Source organism: Notamacropus eugenii, chromosome 5 (assembly GCF_028372415.1).
Source record: "Notamacropus eugenii isolate mMacEug1 chromosome 5, mMacEug1.pri_v2, whole genome shotgun sequence".
In the NCBI taxonomy this organism is placed as follows: domain Eukaryota; kingdom Metazoa; phylum Chordata; class Mammalia; order Diprotodontia; family Macropodidae; genus Notamacropus; species Notamacropus eugenii.
Genome location: NC_092876.1, coordinates 52,217,783 through 52,232,096, shown reverse-complemented (window position 1 = coordinate 52,232,096; position 14,314 = coordinate 52,217,783). Strand labels below are relative to the sequence as shown.

General features: G+C 40.8%; 1 protein-coding gene across 1 annotated transcript in view; it reads right to left on the bottom strand.

Annotated features, from left to right (window-relative positions):
• The window catches only part of LOC140507472 (arylacetamide deacetylase-like 4), a 38,412-nt gene extending 31,929 nt beyond the window's left edge, over positions 1-6,483 (bottom strand). Inside the window, exon 1 of the mRNA XM_072615551.1 lies at positions 6,316-6,483. Within this exon, the coding sequence (XP_072471652.1) occupies positions 6,316-6,483 (168 nt within the window). The remainder of the gene's footprint in view (positions 1-6,315) is intronic.
• Between the last annotated feature and the right edge of the window lie 7,831 nt (positions 6,484-14,314).

The window sequence follows — 14,314 nt, the reverse complement described above, 5'->3', positions numbered from 1 at the left end:
TAAGACCACACAGGGACTTTCCAAAGGAACTTCCACAGAAGGGGTAGGGACAAAGGAAAAAAGGGAGGAATGACATTTTTTTTCTCAGAATCTACCAATTCCCTGAGGTCAGAGCAGGATACAGAAGCTTTGCCTAGGTCTTATCTGGAAATTCCCCAACTACATTAAATGCTCCTGAAGAGCATATTGAACATTATTTTCATTCTACCACTACTGTCCTCCCTTTCCTGATGACCTCTTCTTTTCCCATGCACAGACACAAAACTTAATAATAGCCAGCATTTATTTGGTGTCTTCAGGTTTGCAAACTTTATCTCATTTTATCCTGACAATAACTCTAGAAGATAGGTGCTTTGATTAGCCCTATTTTACACATAAGGAAACTAAGGCAGACAGAAGTTTATGAAGTCATCATGTCTGAGGCAGGATTTGAACTCAGGCCTTCCTGACTGCAGATCCAGTTCACTATCTACTATACCACATAGCTGCCTCTAGGATTAAAAAAGAGCTCAGTCTTTCACAAAATTTCAGCATTGGTAGAGATTCAAAGCCCACTAAGTCCAACTTTTACTTGACCCAAAATCCCCTTTTCATATTCCTGACAAGGGCTCACCCAATCTCCACTTGAAGACTTCCAGAGAGGGGGAATCTATTACCAATGAAGACAATAATTACAAAGAGGTTTTTCTTTACCTCACCAATATCTAGTTTTCACCGAGCTCATCCCTCCTCCTTTTTCCAAATGTCAGCTCTTTAAATACTTGAAGACAATAAAAATTTTCCCCAGGTGTTTGGGAAAGTCTTTTTGAGAGAGTAGAACATGAAGATTTCACAAACTCACTTCACAGCTTTGGACTTGTCCATGATGCTCCCATACCAGGCACCTTTCACCTCATTCCCCACCCTTTTTAACTTCCATTGATGTGTTGTCTTTCCCCCTTAGATTGTAAATGCCATGAGGGCAGGGACAGCCCTTCATATTTGTACTCTCTGCACTTAGCACAGTGTTTGGCATATAGTAGGTACTTAATAAATGTTTACTGACTAACTGTATTCACAGCATCTCCATGTTGGAAGGGATCTGAGAAGTCATCTAGACAAGTCATACCTGAATTGGAATCCTCTCTACTCCACACTCAACAGAGAGTGAGGTAACCTGGCACATTTGCCTAAGGGTTTCTCCTAGGATATTTAGGATCTATTACAAAACCTTCACCCCCTTATCCCTTCATTTCTCCATACTCCCATGTACTCCCCACTGAGATGAGCCAATCAATGAACAGCTGAGATCTTACCTGGGGACATATAAGCAGGATAGTGGGAGCTGTGTGGGAAAAAAATCACAGTTTGGGTATGCAACAAGCTTAATGGGAGTCTACTATGTGTCACAGCCTCCAAAAACTCATCACCTTTTCGTGAAAAGGCCACATTAAAAAAAAGCATAGTGTACAAATGGGGAAGGTAGTAGCTATCTGATCGCAGGACTTTAAGATAAAAAATCTCCCTAATAGGTGCTTCTTAAATGCTTATTCCCTCCCCATCTGTAAAAATTAAAAATGATAACAATAGCACCCACCTCACAAGGTTTCTGTGATTTACATAGTGTTCTGCAATCCTGAAAGTGTTATATGAAAGCTAGTCATTAGTAGAAGTATTGTTATTATTAGCATGATATTTTAATACAGATCTGGACAAACAAGATCATCCAGAGGAGGGTGATCAAGGAGTACGGGTGTGGGTCCTAGGCAGTAGGAAAGTCTGTTGGTGGAAAAGAGAAGACTCTACTATGACATTATTGCCATCTTCAAGTAATTGAAAGGCTGTCATGGGGGAAGCCAGTTAGTCAACAAGCACTTATGAAATGCCTACTACGTGTTAAGCAATATGCTAAGGAGCTGAGTCTTAAAGGAAGCTGAGAGACAGAGGTGAGACGAGAGAACATTCCAGGCATGGGGGGACAGACGGGGCAGAGTAAGCCAGTGTACTTGAACTGTAGTGAGACTTCAGAGAAGGAAAGAATAAGACAGCAAAGGCTAGAAGGGGCATAGTTATCAAGAGCAATGAATGCCCAATGGCTTTACATTTCATCATAAAGGTGATAGGGAACTACTGGATTCTCTTGAGAAGGGGGCTGGGGAACATGGTCAAACCTGTCTGTTAGGGAGATTCCATTAGCATCTGGGTGGAGGATGAATGGGAATGGGGAGAGGTAATGAGGGTCTTAACTAAGAAGATGGCTGTGTAAGGGAAGGGAAAAGGAAGAACATAAGAGATGTGAAAATGGAAACAAAATGATTTAGCAATCGATGGCATAGATGGGGTGCGTGAGAGTGAGGAAACTGAGGTTTTAAGCCTGAGTAACTAATCTAGTTACTCTAGGAAAACAGCAGTGTCTTGGACTTCAGATGAGGGGTAGGTGATTTTGCTGAGAAAAATAATGAGTTCTGTTTTGGACATGTTGACTTTGAGATGCCTATGTTCATCATCATCTCCTCTAGCATTTATGGATTACTGTAAGTTTTACACTTTATAAGTACTTTCTCACTTCGTTCTCACAATAACCCTCAGAGTTAGGTGTTATCAATATCCTTATTTTGTAAATGAGGTAACTGAGGCACAGAGAAGTTAAGTGACTTGCCCAAGATCACACAGCCTCAGGGCTTCTTGACTTTATCCACTGTGACATCTAACTCTGGGGTATGCAGTGTGCAATGCACAAAAACAAGCAAGAAGAAAGGATTATACTGGTTTTGTCTGAACTCCAAAGTAGCCTGGTAGAAGTTACAAAAAGGCAGGTTTAAGCCTTGAAGGCCTTAATCTACTGGCTTACAGTAGGTTTGTCTGGGAGCCATTAGGCAAGGATAAATAAACAAATCTATTTTAGGGTAACTGGAAGCAACGCATGCCCTGCTTCTTTTAATGGGTGGGACAAACATGTTACCATTTTTGGCTTGGTCCTATGTAGAGTTCCAAAAGAAATGGACACCATGGTTCTGGTCATTACCTGGTTAGATGCAAAAAGTTCATAGTCTAGTTAGAAAGGCAAAATGGACAGAAGCACAAGAACAAAACTATAACCTCTTAGAGGTAGAAGGGATCTCAGAGGTCCTAGCCATGGCTCTGAACTTAACACAGATCAGTACATGGAACTGTGCCCAATTTCCCAACAAACTGGTAAACCCCAGTGCAAAGAGAGTAACCATAAAAATGAAGCAGATGAAGTCAGAGGCAGTGAGACATCCAGAGGAAGTTTCCTGGAGGAGCTTCATTTCCAGACAGATTTGGGAAGAGGTAGAGGGGATAGGCTTTTGTTCTTCCCTTATCATTTAGACCAGTAGTTTCTAACCTGGGAAAGAAGGGCAGGGAAGGAGAAGGAGGCCACAGAGTTACTGCAGACCCACCTATACTATACTATACTGTACTGTACTATACTGTACCTTACTATATTTCTATAATATTTTCTATTTCTATAGAATTTTAATACTTGAAAATATTTTTTTTAAAAAACAGAAATTATGTCATTTAATCCTCCCTACAACCCTTTGAGGCAGATGTGACAAGTATTTATTATAATACATTGTGCATGCAAGAAAACTGAAACAAGTCACACAAATCTGTTGGATTCCCAGTCCAGAGCCCATAGAAACACAGATTTAGGTCTGGAAGGGACCTGAGAATCAGTCAGTAAGTATTAATTAAGTGCCTACTATGCGCTAAGCTCTGATGATTCAAAGAAAAGCTAAAGAGAGTCATTACTTTGTAGGTACAGTCTAATGGGTAGATCATGCAAACAACCATGTATAAACAAGATATACATATGTGTGTGTATATGTATATGTAGGTATGTATGGAGAGAGAGAGAGAGAGAGACATAATTGGAGACAATCAACAGAGGAAAGGCTAAGAGTACTTAGTAGGAGTAAGGGGGTTCAGAAGGGGCTTCTAGAAGGTACACCCCAGATTTCCTCAACTGTAGGGCAGTTCTTCATACCCAAACCTGTTGCAGCCCTGGAATTCCCCCATCAGAAGTACTCTCTGCCCCTTTTGTTTCTGCTGATGCCTCTTCCTCTCATTGTGTGGCTCCTCCCAGAATTTCCATTAAGGGGTGTGCTCAGGTCAGCCATTCCTCATGCCTCATCCCATCTATATGGGGTACCTCCTTCCCCCCTTCTCTGAATCCACATACTGTCTTCCCTTTTAGAATTTAAGCTCCTTGACATCAGGGACTGTATTTCTTTTTGCTTCTATTTGTATCCACAATGGTTAACACAGTGCCAGATACATAGTAAACATTTAATAAAAACTATTTCTTCCCTCCCTTTCAGCCCTCTCTGTCGATTTTGATATTCCCAGGGCTTAGCACAATGTTTGAACAACAAGTACTTAATAAATGCTAATTGGTTGACTTGACTGTTTTACTTTCTCTTGAACTGGGGAAAATCTGTAAATTTTTGTAATGTCAGAACAAAAGGTATCGATAAAACTTGAAAACAATGAAATAAATGCTTACTGACTGTCTGATTGATGGACTGGGATTTTAGCTGGGATTTGAAGGAAGCCAGGAAAGCTAAGAGACAGTGATGAGGAGGGAGAGGATTCAAGGCCTGGGGGACAGTCACTGAAAATGCCAGGACTCTGGATATGAGGAGTCTAGTGCAATGAGCAGCAAGGAGCCCAGTATCACTAGACCACAGAATCCATTGAGGGGAGATGTTTAAGACTAGAAAATTAGATAGAAAAGTTATGAAGGACTTTAAATGCCAAACAGGATTTTGTAGTTTTTTCTGGAGGTGATGGAAGGCTACTAGGGAAATGACAAGATCAGACTTGCACTTTAGGAATATCACTTTGGCAGCCAAATGGAGGATGAATGGGAGTGAGGAGAGACCCAAGGAGGGCAGGCCCAACCACAACCTGTGGCAATAGTCCAAGCCAGAGGTGGTGAAGGCTGCCTTCAGGGTGGTGTCCATGTTCAGAGTAGAGAAAAGGGAAGATGTTACACCAGGTTTTGGCAACAGATTGGATTTGGGTGAGACGAGTGAGTAGGGAGTGAAGGACAATACCTAGCTGGTGATAGGCCAAGTGCAACCCTTTTCATTTTACAAATAAGGAAGCTGAGACCCAGAAAACTGAAGTGATTTGCCCAGGGTCACACAGCTCACAAGTATCTGGGGCAGGATTGAAACTCAGATCTTGCTCTCTCCCAATCACTATTGTCCACAGTGCCACTTAGCTGAGCTTTGTTCCATTTTACCATACTGTCCCTCAAGAAAAAAAAATCTGGCATGTCCATAGTAATTTTCAGATCTGCAAAGCATTTTACAAACATGATCTCATTTGATCTTATACATATACACACCAGTCATTGTCATCCTAATGTTTACTTCATGCCAATAAAATATCAGAATAATAAATAGACAAACATCCGTGCTATAGACCAAATGCATAGCATGTGCCAATGACATATAGAGGGGATTATCAAAAGTACACAACATGTAGATGTTGTGATGGTTAATAAAACATACATTCATTTAGAAACAAAATCAAATTCAGAATAGCTTTCTGTCCTCATGGATTTTCTCAATCAGTTGATACTGTCATTAGGAGGCCCTCAGAAAGTTTTTATGTCAAAAAGGAGGAAGCTGGGGATGGTACAGTGGGAAGCATGCTGAGTGTGGAGTCAGGGAACATGAGTTTAAATCATGGCCCTCCACTCACTACCTGGGTGACCTTGGGCAAATCATGTCACTTCCCTATCCATCTGTAAGACAAAGGGATAAATTCCCTCCAAATGGACTAAATGACCTCAAAGATCCCTTCCAAGTCTGGATTTATGACCCTCAGTGGTTCATACTTAACAAAGATGAGGAGCCTCCAATTTAGATCATGAACTTCTCAAGAACAAGGCTTAGGTCATTTTACTTGGCTGCCCCTGGCCCTGACCAAGCACCCCCTTTGTGAAAATACTATCAGTAAATACCCAAAGCCCCAGTCCATCAGAGCATAAAAAACATCTCAATGACAATGGATAGGATACTGTAGTGTAGACCAGGAACAGTAATCAATCTCCTACAGGAAGAACCTCTCCACTGACTTGGAATGTGTGTGTGTATGTGTACACATGTGAGTAAATATATATACACACATACATGTATGTGTATGTATATACGTGTGTGTAAATATACATATATATGTATATGTCTCCTAAGAGCACCCGAGTAATAAGTGGCATGAGCTTTCCCCAGCATCCCCTCCCACCCAACCCACTTTCTCCAAACTCTTAGCAGGACATGATAGTCAAAGTGATCAACTCACCAAAGCTGTCACTAGTAGGAAGATGCAGTGTAAGGCACGGAACCGCCCTGTGTAGACAATGCCAGCAGGGACATCTGTTCTAAAGAAATGCAGAAAGATTACCCACAGCCCAAGTCCCAGGCTAAAAAGGCTCCCTGTCAGGAAGAGCAACCGCAGCCAAGTGATCATGTTGCTTTCTCTTAGAGCAATCACCCAGAAATCATTTGGACAGAAGGTCAAGTCCCTTTATAGGTTGCCTCCCTCCTACTTCACCTTTCCATCATCCCTGTGAGCAGCAGATTTGCCAGTTCCTCAAGGACAAGTTTTTCCCAGATTAAAGTTTATGAAAGAACCCACATGGTGAGAAAAGCTGCCAAGTGACCTACTCTGGGACACAGTTTACACACTGGTGCTGCTTCTCAGCAGCTAAAATACGTTGGCTAAACCAGCTACTCACACTCTCTAATACCTACTCTCTCAGCTATAACATGTATGAGTCTTCCTATATTTCTTTATGTGTTTTGTATGTTTAACAGATTCAGAGCATTATATTACATCAATATACTATAGCTCTTCAGTCATTTTTTCAATTGCTGGACACGCAGGTTATTTCCAATTTTTTGCTATTGCAAATACAATAGCTGTGAGTAGATATAACATGATTTCTAGGGAGATTTATCCAAGTCAACTGGTCAAGGCAGATCAAATATTTTTATCTTCCTGCCATTTTCAGATATTATTTCTGTCTCTTGCCCTCTCCATTCTCAATATATTATGAAAGTGTGAATATCCTCAATATAACAGTTTCTAAATCAAGGATTCTTAATCTGGGATCCATAAATTTTCACAACTATTTTAATACAATTGTTTTCCTTTGGAATTCTATAGATTTTATTTTATGCATGTTGTCCATATTCTGAGCTGGGTGTTATGGTACCCACCTCTGCTGCGGAGGAAGCCTGAGACACATAAATGTCAAGCTTAGGAATTCTGAGCTGATTGAGTTTGCACTGTCGGGACTAATATGATACGTTGCCAGGAGCAGAGAGCCATCAGGCTAAGATGAGGAAAACTATCAGGGGTCAGAAAAATGGAGCAAGATAAAATCTCCATACTGATCATCAGGGGGATCAGGACTATAAGTAGCCACTGCACATTCAGTCTGGGAAAAATGGGAAGACTCAGTTTCAAAAAAAGAAAGGAAAGGAGAGGAAAGTGAGGGGAGAGGGACAGGGGGAACGAAGGGGAGGGTGTAGGGGAAGGAAGGGGAGGGGAGGGAGGGAGGAGAAAAGGAGGGGAGGGAAGAGAGAGAAGGAAAACTACTCCACCATTCTTAAAAAGAATCCATATATTTCATTAGACTTCCAAAGGGATCCATGACATATAAAAGGTTGAGAACTTCTATTTTACATCATTCAGCTCCATGCTCTTGAAGGACAAGGACCACATTCTACCTCAAAAGCATTCCCTCCTTACCACAGTCTGAAACTCAAGACTGGACTAGTGAGGTATCATTTCTTCTGTTAAAGACCTCCTAGAATGTCAGCTAAAAGGCACTTAAAAACACAATCTAGTCCAACTCACACGTTTTAAAGATGAGGAAGCTAAGACCCAACGCTAGAAGAGGCTTCATCCATGGCTTTTGGACCAGTGCTCCTGTTTGCAACTGAGACTTTTCACAACCTTCCTCTAATCTGTCTTTCCAGGTACTACATATTAATCCTCTTCATGTACTCTGTGGTCCCATTTTACATTTGGTGTTCCTCTTCCCTGCTCCAGGTCTTTGTAATGGCTGTCCCTCATGCCTAGAATTCCCTTTCTACTCATCTCTGCCTCTTACAATCATTTTTGTTGTTCAATTACTCGGTCAAGTCCAACTCTTCATGGCCCTGTGGACCACAGCATGCCAGGCCCTTCTGTCCATTATCTCCTGAAGTCTGTCCTAGCTCATTGCTTCCATAACACTATTCATCCATCTTATCCTCTGCCATTCACTTCTTTCACCTTCAGTCTTTCCCAGCATCAGGGTCTTATCCAGTAAGTCCCATCTTCTCATTAAGTGGTCAAAGTATTTAAGCTTCAGCTTCAGTATTTGACCTTCCAGTAAACAATCTGAGCTAATTTTAAATATTGACTGATCTGATCTTCTTGCCATCCAAAAGACTCTCAAAAGTATTGTCCAGCACCATAACTCAAAAGCATCAATTTTGTGGTACTCAATTTTCCTGATAGTACAATTCTCACAGCCATATGTTGCTACTGAAAAGCCTTAGCTTTGACTGTATGAGTCTTTGTTGGCAAGATAAGCTGTCCAGATTTGTCATAGCTTTCTTTTCAAAAAGGAAGTGTCTTCATTTCATGTCTGCAGTCACCATCTACAGAGATTTTTGAGCTAAAGGATATAAAATCTGACATTGCTCCCATTTCTTCTCCCTCTATTTGCCAGAAAGTAATTGGACCAGGTGCCAAGATCTTAGTTTTATTTGCTGTTAAACTTCAAGCCAGTTTTTGCACTCTCCTCTTTCACTCTCATCAAGAGACTTCTTCACTTTCTACTATCAGAGTGATATTGTCTGCATATCTAAGATTGTTAGTATTTTTCCTGACAACTTTAATTCCAGCTTTGGGTTAGTCCAGACTGTTACTTTGCATGATGTACTTTGCATATGTTAAATAAATAAGGTGACAGGCAGAGCCAAGATGGCAGAGTGAGAGCAACGACTCACCTAAGCTCTTGGACAAACTCCTTTGGATACTTCTGAAAGGAGAATCTGACTAAATTTTGGAGGTGCAGAATCCAGTGGGAGACAGACTGTGACGGATTCGGAGCCCAGGTTAGACTGGAAGGTCCACGAGAAGGATCTGCTCTGCGGGGGTGAGCCCCCAGCGCAGAGCATGGTCAGTGCAGAGGAGTGGAAGGGACCCAAGAAGCCTGAGAGTGGCGGGCGGAACCAGCAGAGAGGAAGACAAGCTGAACCAAGCCAGTGAGAACCAGATATCAGCGCAGCAGCTCCTGAGACCTTCAGCCTGAAGGTAAGTCACCTACTTGAACTTCCAGGAACCAGGATGGCAGAGTGATCAGTAAATGCTCTCTCCTCCCCCTCTGATGACCATGAAAGAACCATAAAATATTTCCCCAGAAAAATCCTGGATCAGCAGGAACAGCAGAAGGGGGCAAATAGTCTCATAACACCTGAGGCTAGGAAAATAGCTAAGGGGGGATTCCTCCTACTGTGGTGGAGGCGAACTGGAAGGACAGAGGACCCAGGGCAGAGAAAACTCGCACTAAGACCCAGGCAAGCCTCAGTACCAGGAGAGGAGCCAGGAGGGGGTGGGAACACGCATTAGCATCTAGGCGTGCCTCAGCCCTCCAGGGGAAAAGGGAAGACAATAGGGAAGCTGGGATCATCATCCCCTGAGCTTGCCTTTGCCTCAGTTCAGCTGAGGAGATCTCCTGAGACCAGACCACTCCTCCCACACACTTAACAAGCTAAACCCAGGGTTGATCCGGGAAACAAAAAACAAAAACCTGCTTTTAGCTTTTTCACACATCAGCTCAACACAAAGTTCTGTAGCTTCTGACTGAAAGAACCAGAAGCTACAACACTTAGTCAACAACATGAACAGGAAAAGGCAGATGAAGGGTGAAAAAACCATAGAATCTTTCTATGGGGATAAGGACCAAAACACAAACACCAAAGAGGTCAGAGCTGAGACTGTACTTCCATCTGAAACTTCAGAAGGGACTATAAACTTCTCGCTAGCACAAGCAGCTCTCCTGGAACAGCTGAAGAAGGAAATAGAAGAAAAACTGGCCAATGATCTTAAAATTATAAAAAAACAATTCACTGATGAGAACATCACTTTGAAAAGGAAAATTGAACAAATGGAAAAGGAAGTTCAAAAATTAACTGGAGAAAATAATTCCCTAAAAGGAAGAGTTGATCAAATGGAAAAGGAAACCCAAAACCTAATTGGGAAAATTGTCCAAATGGAAAAGGAAACACAAAACCTAACTGGGAAAACTGGTCAAATGGAAAAGGAAGTACAAAAATTAACTGGAGAAAATAGTTCCTTAAAGGGAAAAATTGGTCAGATGGAAAAGGAGATGCAAAAGTTAACTGAAGAAAACAATATGATAAAGATTAGAATTGGGCAAGTAGAAACTAATGACTCAGTGAGGCAGCAAGAATCAGTCAAACAAAATCTAAAGAATGAAAAGATAGAGGAAAATGTAAAATGTTTAATTGGAAAAACAACTGACCTGGAAAATAGATCCAGGAGAGAAAATTTAAGAATTATTGGCCTGCCAGAAACCCATGATGAAGAAAAGAGTCGGGACAATATCTTCCAGGAAATCATCAAGGAAAACTGCCCAGAAGTGCTAGATTCAGAGGGCAAAATAGTCATCGAAAGAATCCACCGTTCCCCTCCCGAAAGGGATCCCAAACTCAAAATCCCAAGAAATATCGTTGCCAAATCCAGAGCTATCAAGTGAAGGAGAAAATACTATAAGCAGGCAGGAAGAAACAATTCAAATATCAAGGACATACAGTCAGGATCACACAGGACCTTGCAGCTTCGACATTAAAAGATCGAAAGAATTGGAACCCAATTCCATAAGGCAAAAGAGTTGGGACTTCGACCAAGGATCAACTACCCAGCAAAGTTCAGCATAACATTTCAGGCAAGGAGAAAGTCATTCAACGAAATAAGGGATTTCCAGAGCTTCCTGACCAAAACACCAGAACTCAATAGACAATTCGATCTTCAAATGCAGGTCTCAAGAGAATCATAAAAAGGTAAACAAGGGGGAAAAAACAAAAACAAAAATTTGTTACTCAATTAGGGCAAACTGTTTACCTCCCTATAAGGGAAGATGTTACCGGTTAATCTTGAGAACTGTGCAGCTATTATGATAAAAGGGATATACATAGAGGGAACGGGTATAAAGTAAATGATGTCATGTCAAAAATATGATGTAAGTATGAGAAGGAATTGTAATAGGAGGTGTGAAAAGGAGGAAGCAGAAAATGGAAAATTACATCACAGGAAGAAGTACAAAACTAAAGTAGAGGGAAGGAGGGGAAGGAGATGAGCATTGTTTGAGAGGTACTCTCATCTGATTTGTTTAAAGGAGGTAACAATAAACTTAAGTAGATAATCCTAACTAGCTCTATAGGTAGTAGGAGGGGAAGGGGGAAGAAAGGGGGGGGAGGCTAAAAGGGAGGAAAGAAGCAATAAGAGTAAAGGGGAGTAAAAGGGAGGGGGGCTAAAAGAAGGAGGGGAAGGCTGCAGGAGGAGGGGGAGAAAAGTGAATACTATTGAGGAGGGGAAGGGAGACTGGAGAGCTAAAAGCACAAATGGTGGGAAAGAGGATGGAGGGAAATACACAGATTGTAATCATAACTGTGAATGTGAATGGAATGAACTCTCCCATAAAACGGAGACGGATAGCAGAATGGATTAAAAGCCATAATCCAACAATATGCTGCTTACAAGAAACACATTTGAAACGGGGGGATACACATAGGATAAAGGTCAAAGGATGGAGCAAAATATATTGTGCTTCAGCTCATGTAAGAAAGGCAGGAGTAGCAATCCTAATCTCAGACAAAGCAAAAGCAGAAATACATCTAATCAAAAGGGATAAGGATGGAAACTATATCCTGCTAAAAGGCACCATAGACAATGAAGCAATATCATTACTAAACATGTATGCTCCAAGTGGTGTAGCATCCAGATTCTTAGAGGAGAGATCGGGGGAGTTGAAGGAAGAAATTAACAGCAAAACTATACTAGTGGGGGACCTCAACCTCCCCCTCTCTGAACTCGATAAATCTAACCTCAAAATAAACAAGAAAGAGGTTATGGAGGTAAATAAAACTCTGGATAAGGTAGATATGATAGATCTTTGGAGAAAATTGAATGGGAATAGAAAGGAATATTGCTGGGGATGGAAGCTCAATTCCATGTGGACAGTCTCGGGCGGGTAAAGGTGGGAACTTCTAAATCTTAGAGTTCTCATGAGGCCCCCCCATAAAACACCAGGGAATCGAGGAGTGAGACCGAGCAATCTCGTGTATTTCCACCTCTTCCCATGAGAAACGTGATGGGAGGAGCATCCCCCTCGAGACTGTCCCGGATCTGGGCACACCTATTGTTATCTAACAGGCACGGTATTCAGGTGCAAACTATGCGGCCGGAGAGCTTAATTAGGGTCAGGAAAGCCTGAAGGCTCTCTTAGTGCGGAGGGGCCCTGACAGACAGAAGGCCTCTCCTCCCTTTTCCTCTCTTCGCTCTCCCCTCCCCCTCTCTCCCCACTTACACTTCTGCTTCCAATCTCTTATTGTAAGATCTTTGCCTCCTTGGGAGATTCCTTGCTCCCTCCTAAGGAAGAATTCCCCCTGCACTTGTAACCAGGACCCTGAATAAAGCTTAACCCTTGTTCGACTCCGGAAAGTCTCTTCTCTCATATGTTTATCCGGTTTGGCCAGCCGAAGACCTGCGACAGAGGTAAGGTAAGACTCGGGTAGCCCTCAGGCCTCTAGGCCTGGCAGAATATACCTTTTTCTCAGTGGTACATGGAACATTTACAAAAATTGACCATGTACTAGGACATAAAAATCTCACAATCCAGTGCAGAAAGGTAGAGATAATCAATGCATCCTTCTCAGATCATAATGCAACAAAAATTACATGTAATAAAAGGCCATGGAAAGATAAACCAAAAATCAATTGGAAACTAAATAATCTAATCCTAAAGAAGGATTGGGTTAAAGAAGAAATCATAAAAAAAATCAACAATTTCATTCAAGAGAATGACAATAATGAGATAACATACCAAATCTTGTGGGATACTGCAAAAGCAGTTATTAGGGGAAGTTTTATATCTTTGAATGCTTACATAAATAAAATAGAGAAAGAAGAGATCAATGACTTGGGCTTGCAGTTGAAAAAGCTAGAAAAAGAACAAATTGAAAATCCCCAAGTAAATACCAAATTAGAAATACTGAAAACCAAAGGAGAGATTAATAAAATTGAAATTAAGAAAACTGTTGAATTAATAAATAAAACCAATAGTTGGTTTTATGAAAAAACTAATAAAATTGATAAACCGTTGGTCAATTTGATTTAAAAAAGAAAGAAGAAAATCAAATTAGTAATATTAAAAATGAAAGGGGTGAACTCACCTCCAATGAGGAGGAAATTAAAACAATAATTAGAAACTACTTTGCCCAACTTTATGCCCACAAATTCAATAATCTAAACGAGATGGATGAATATTATAAAAAATACAAATTGCCCAGATTAACAGAAGAGGAAGTTGAATACTTAAACAACCCCATCTCAGAAAAAGAAATTGAACAAGCCATCAATGAACTCCCTAGGAAAAAATCTGCAGGGCCAGATGGATTCACAAGTGAATTCTATCAAACATTTAAAGAACAGTCAATTCCAATACTATATAGACTATTTTTGAAAATTGGGGAAGAAGGAGTCCTCCCAAATTCTTTCTGTGATACAAATATGGTTTTGATACCCAAACCAGGAAGAGACAAAACAGAGAAAGAAAATTATAGACCAATTTCCGTAATGAATATAGATGCAAAAATTTTAAATAAGATTTTAACAAAACGAATACAACATCTTATCATGAGATTAATACATTATGATCAGGTAGGATTCATACCAGGAATGCAGGGCTAGTTCAATATTAGGAAAACTATTACCATTATTGATCACGTCAACAACAAAGCTAACAAAAACCACATGATTATCTCAATACATGCAGAAAAAGCTTTTGACAAAATACAACACCCATTCCTGTTAAAAACACTGGAGAACATAGGAATAAAGGGAACTTTCCATAAAATAATAAGCAGCATCTATCTAAAACCTTCAGCAAGCATTATATGCAGTGGGGATAAGCTAGATACATTCCCAATAAGATCAGGGGTGAAACAAGGAGGTCCATTATCACCACTATTATTCAATATGGTACTAGAAATGTTAGCTG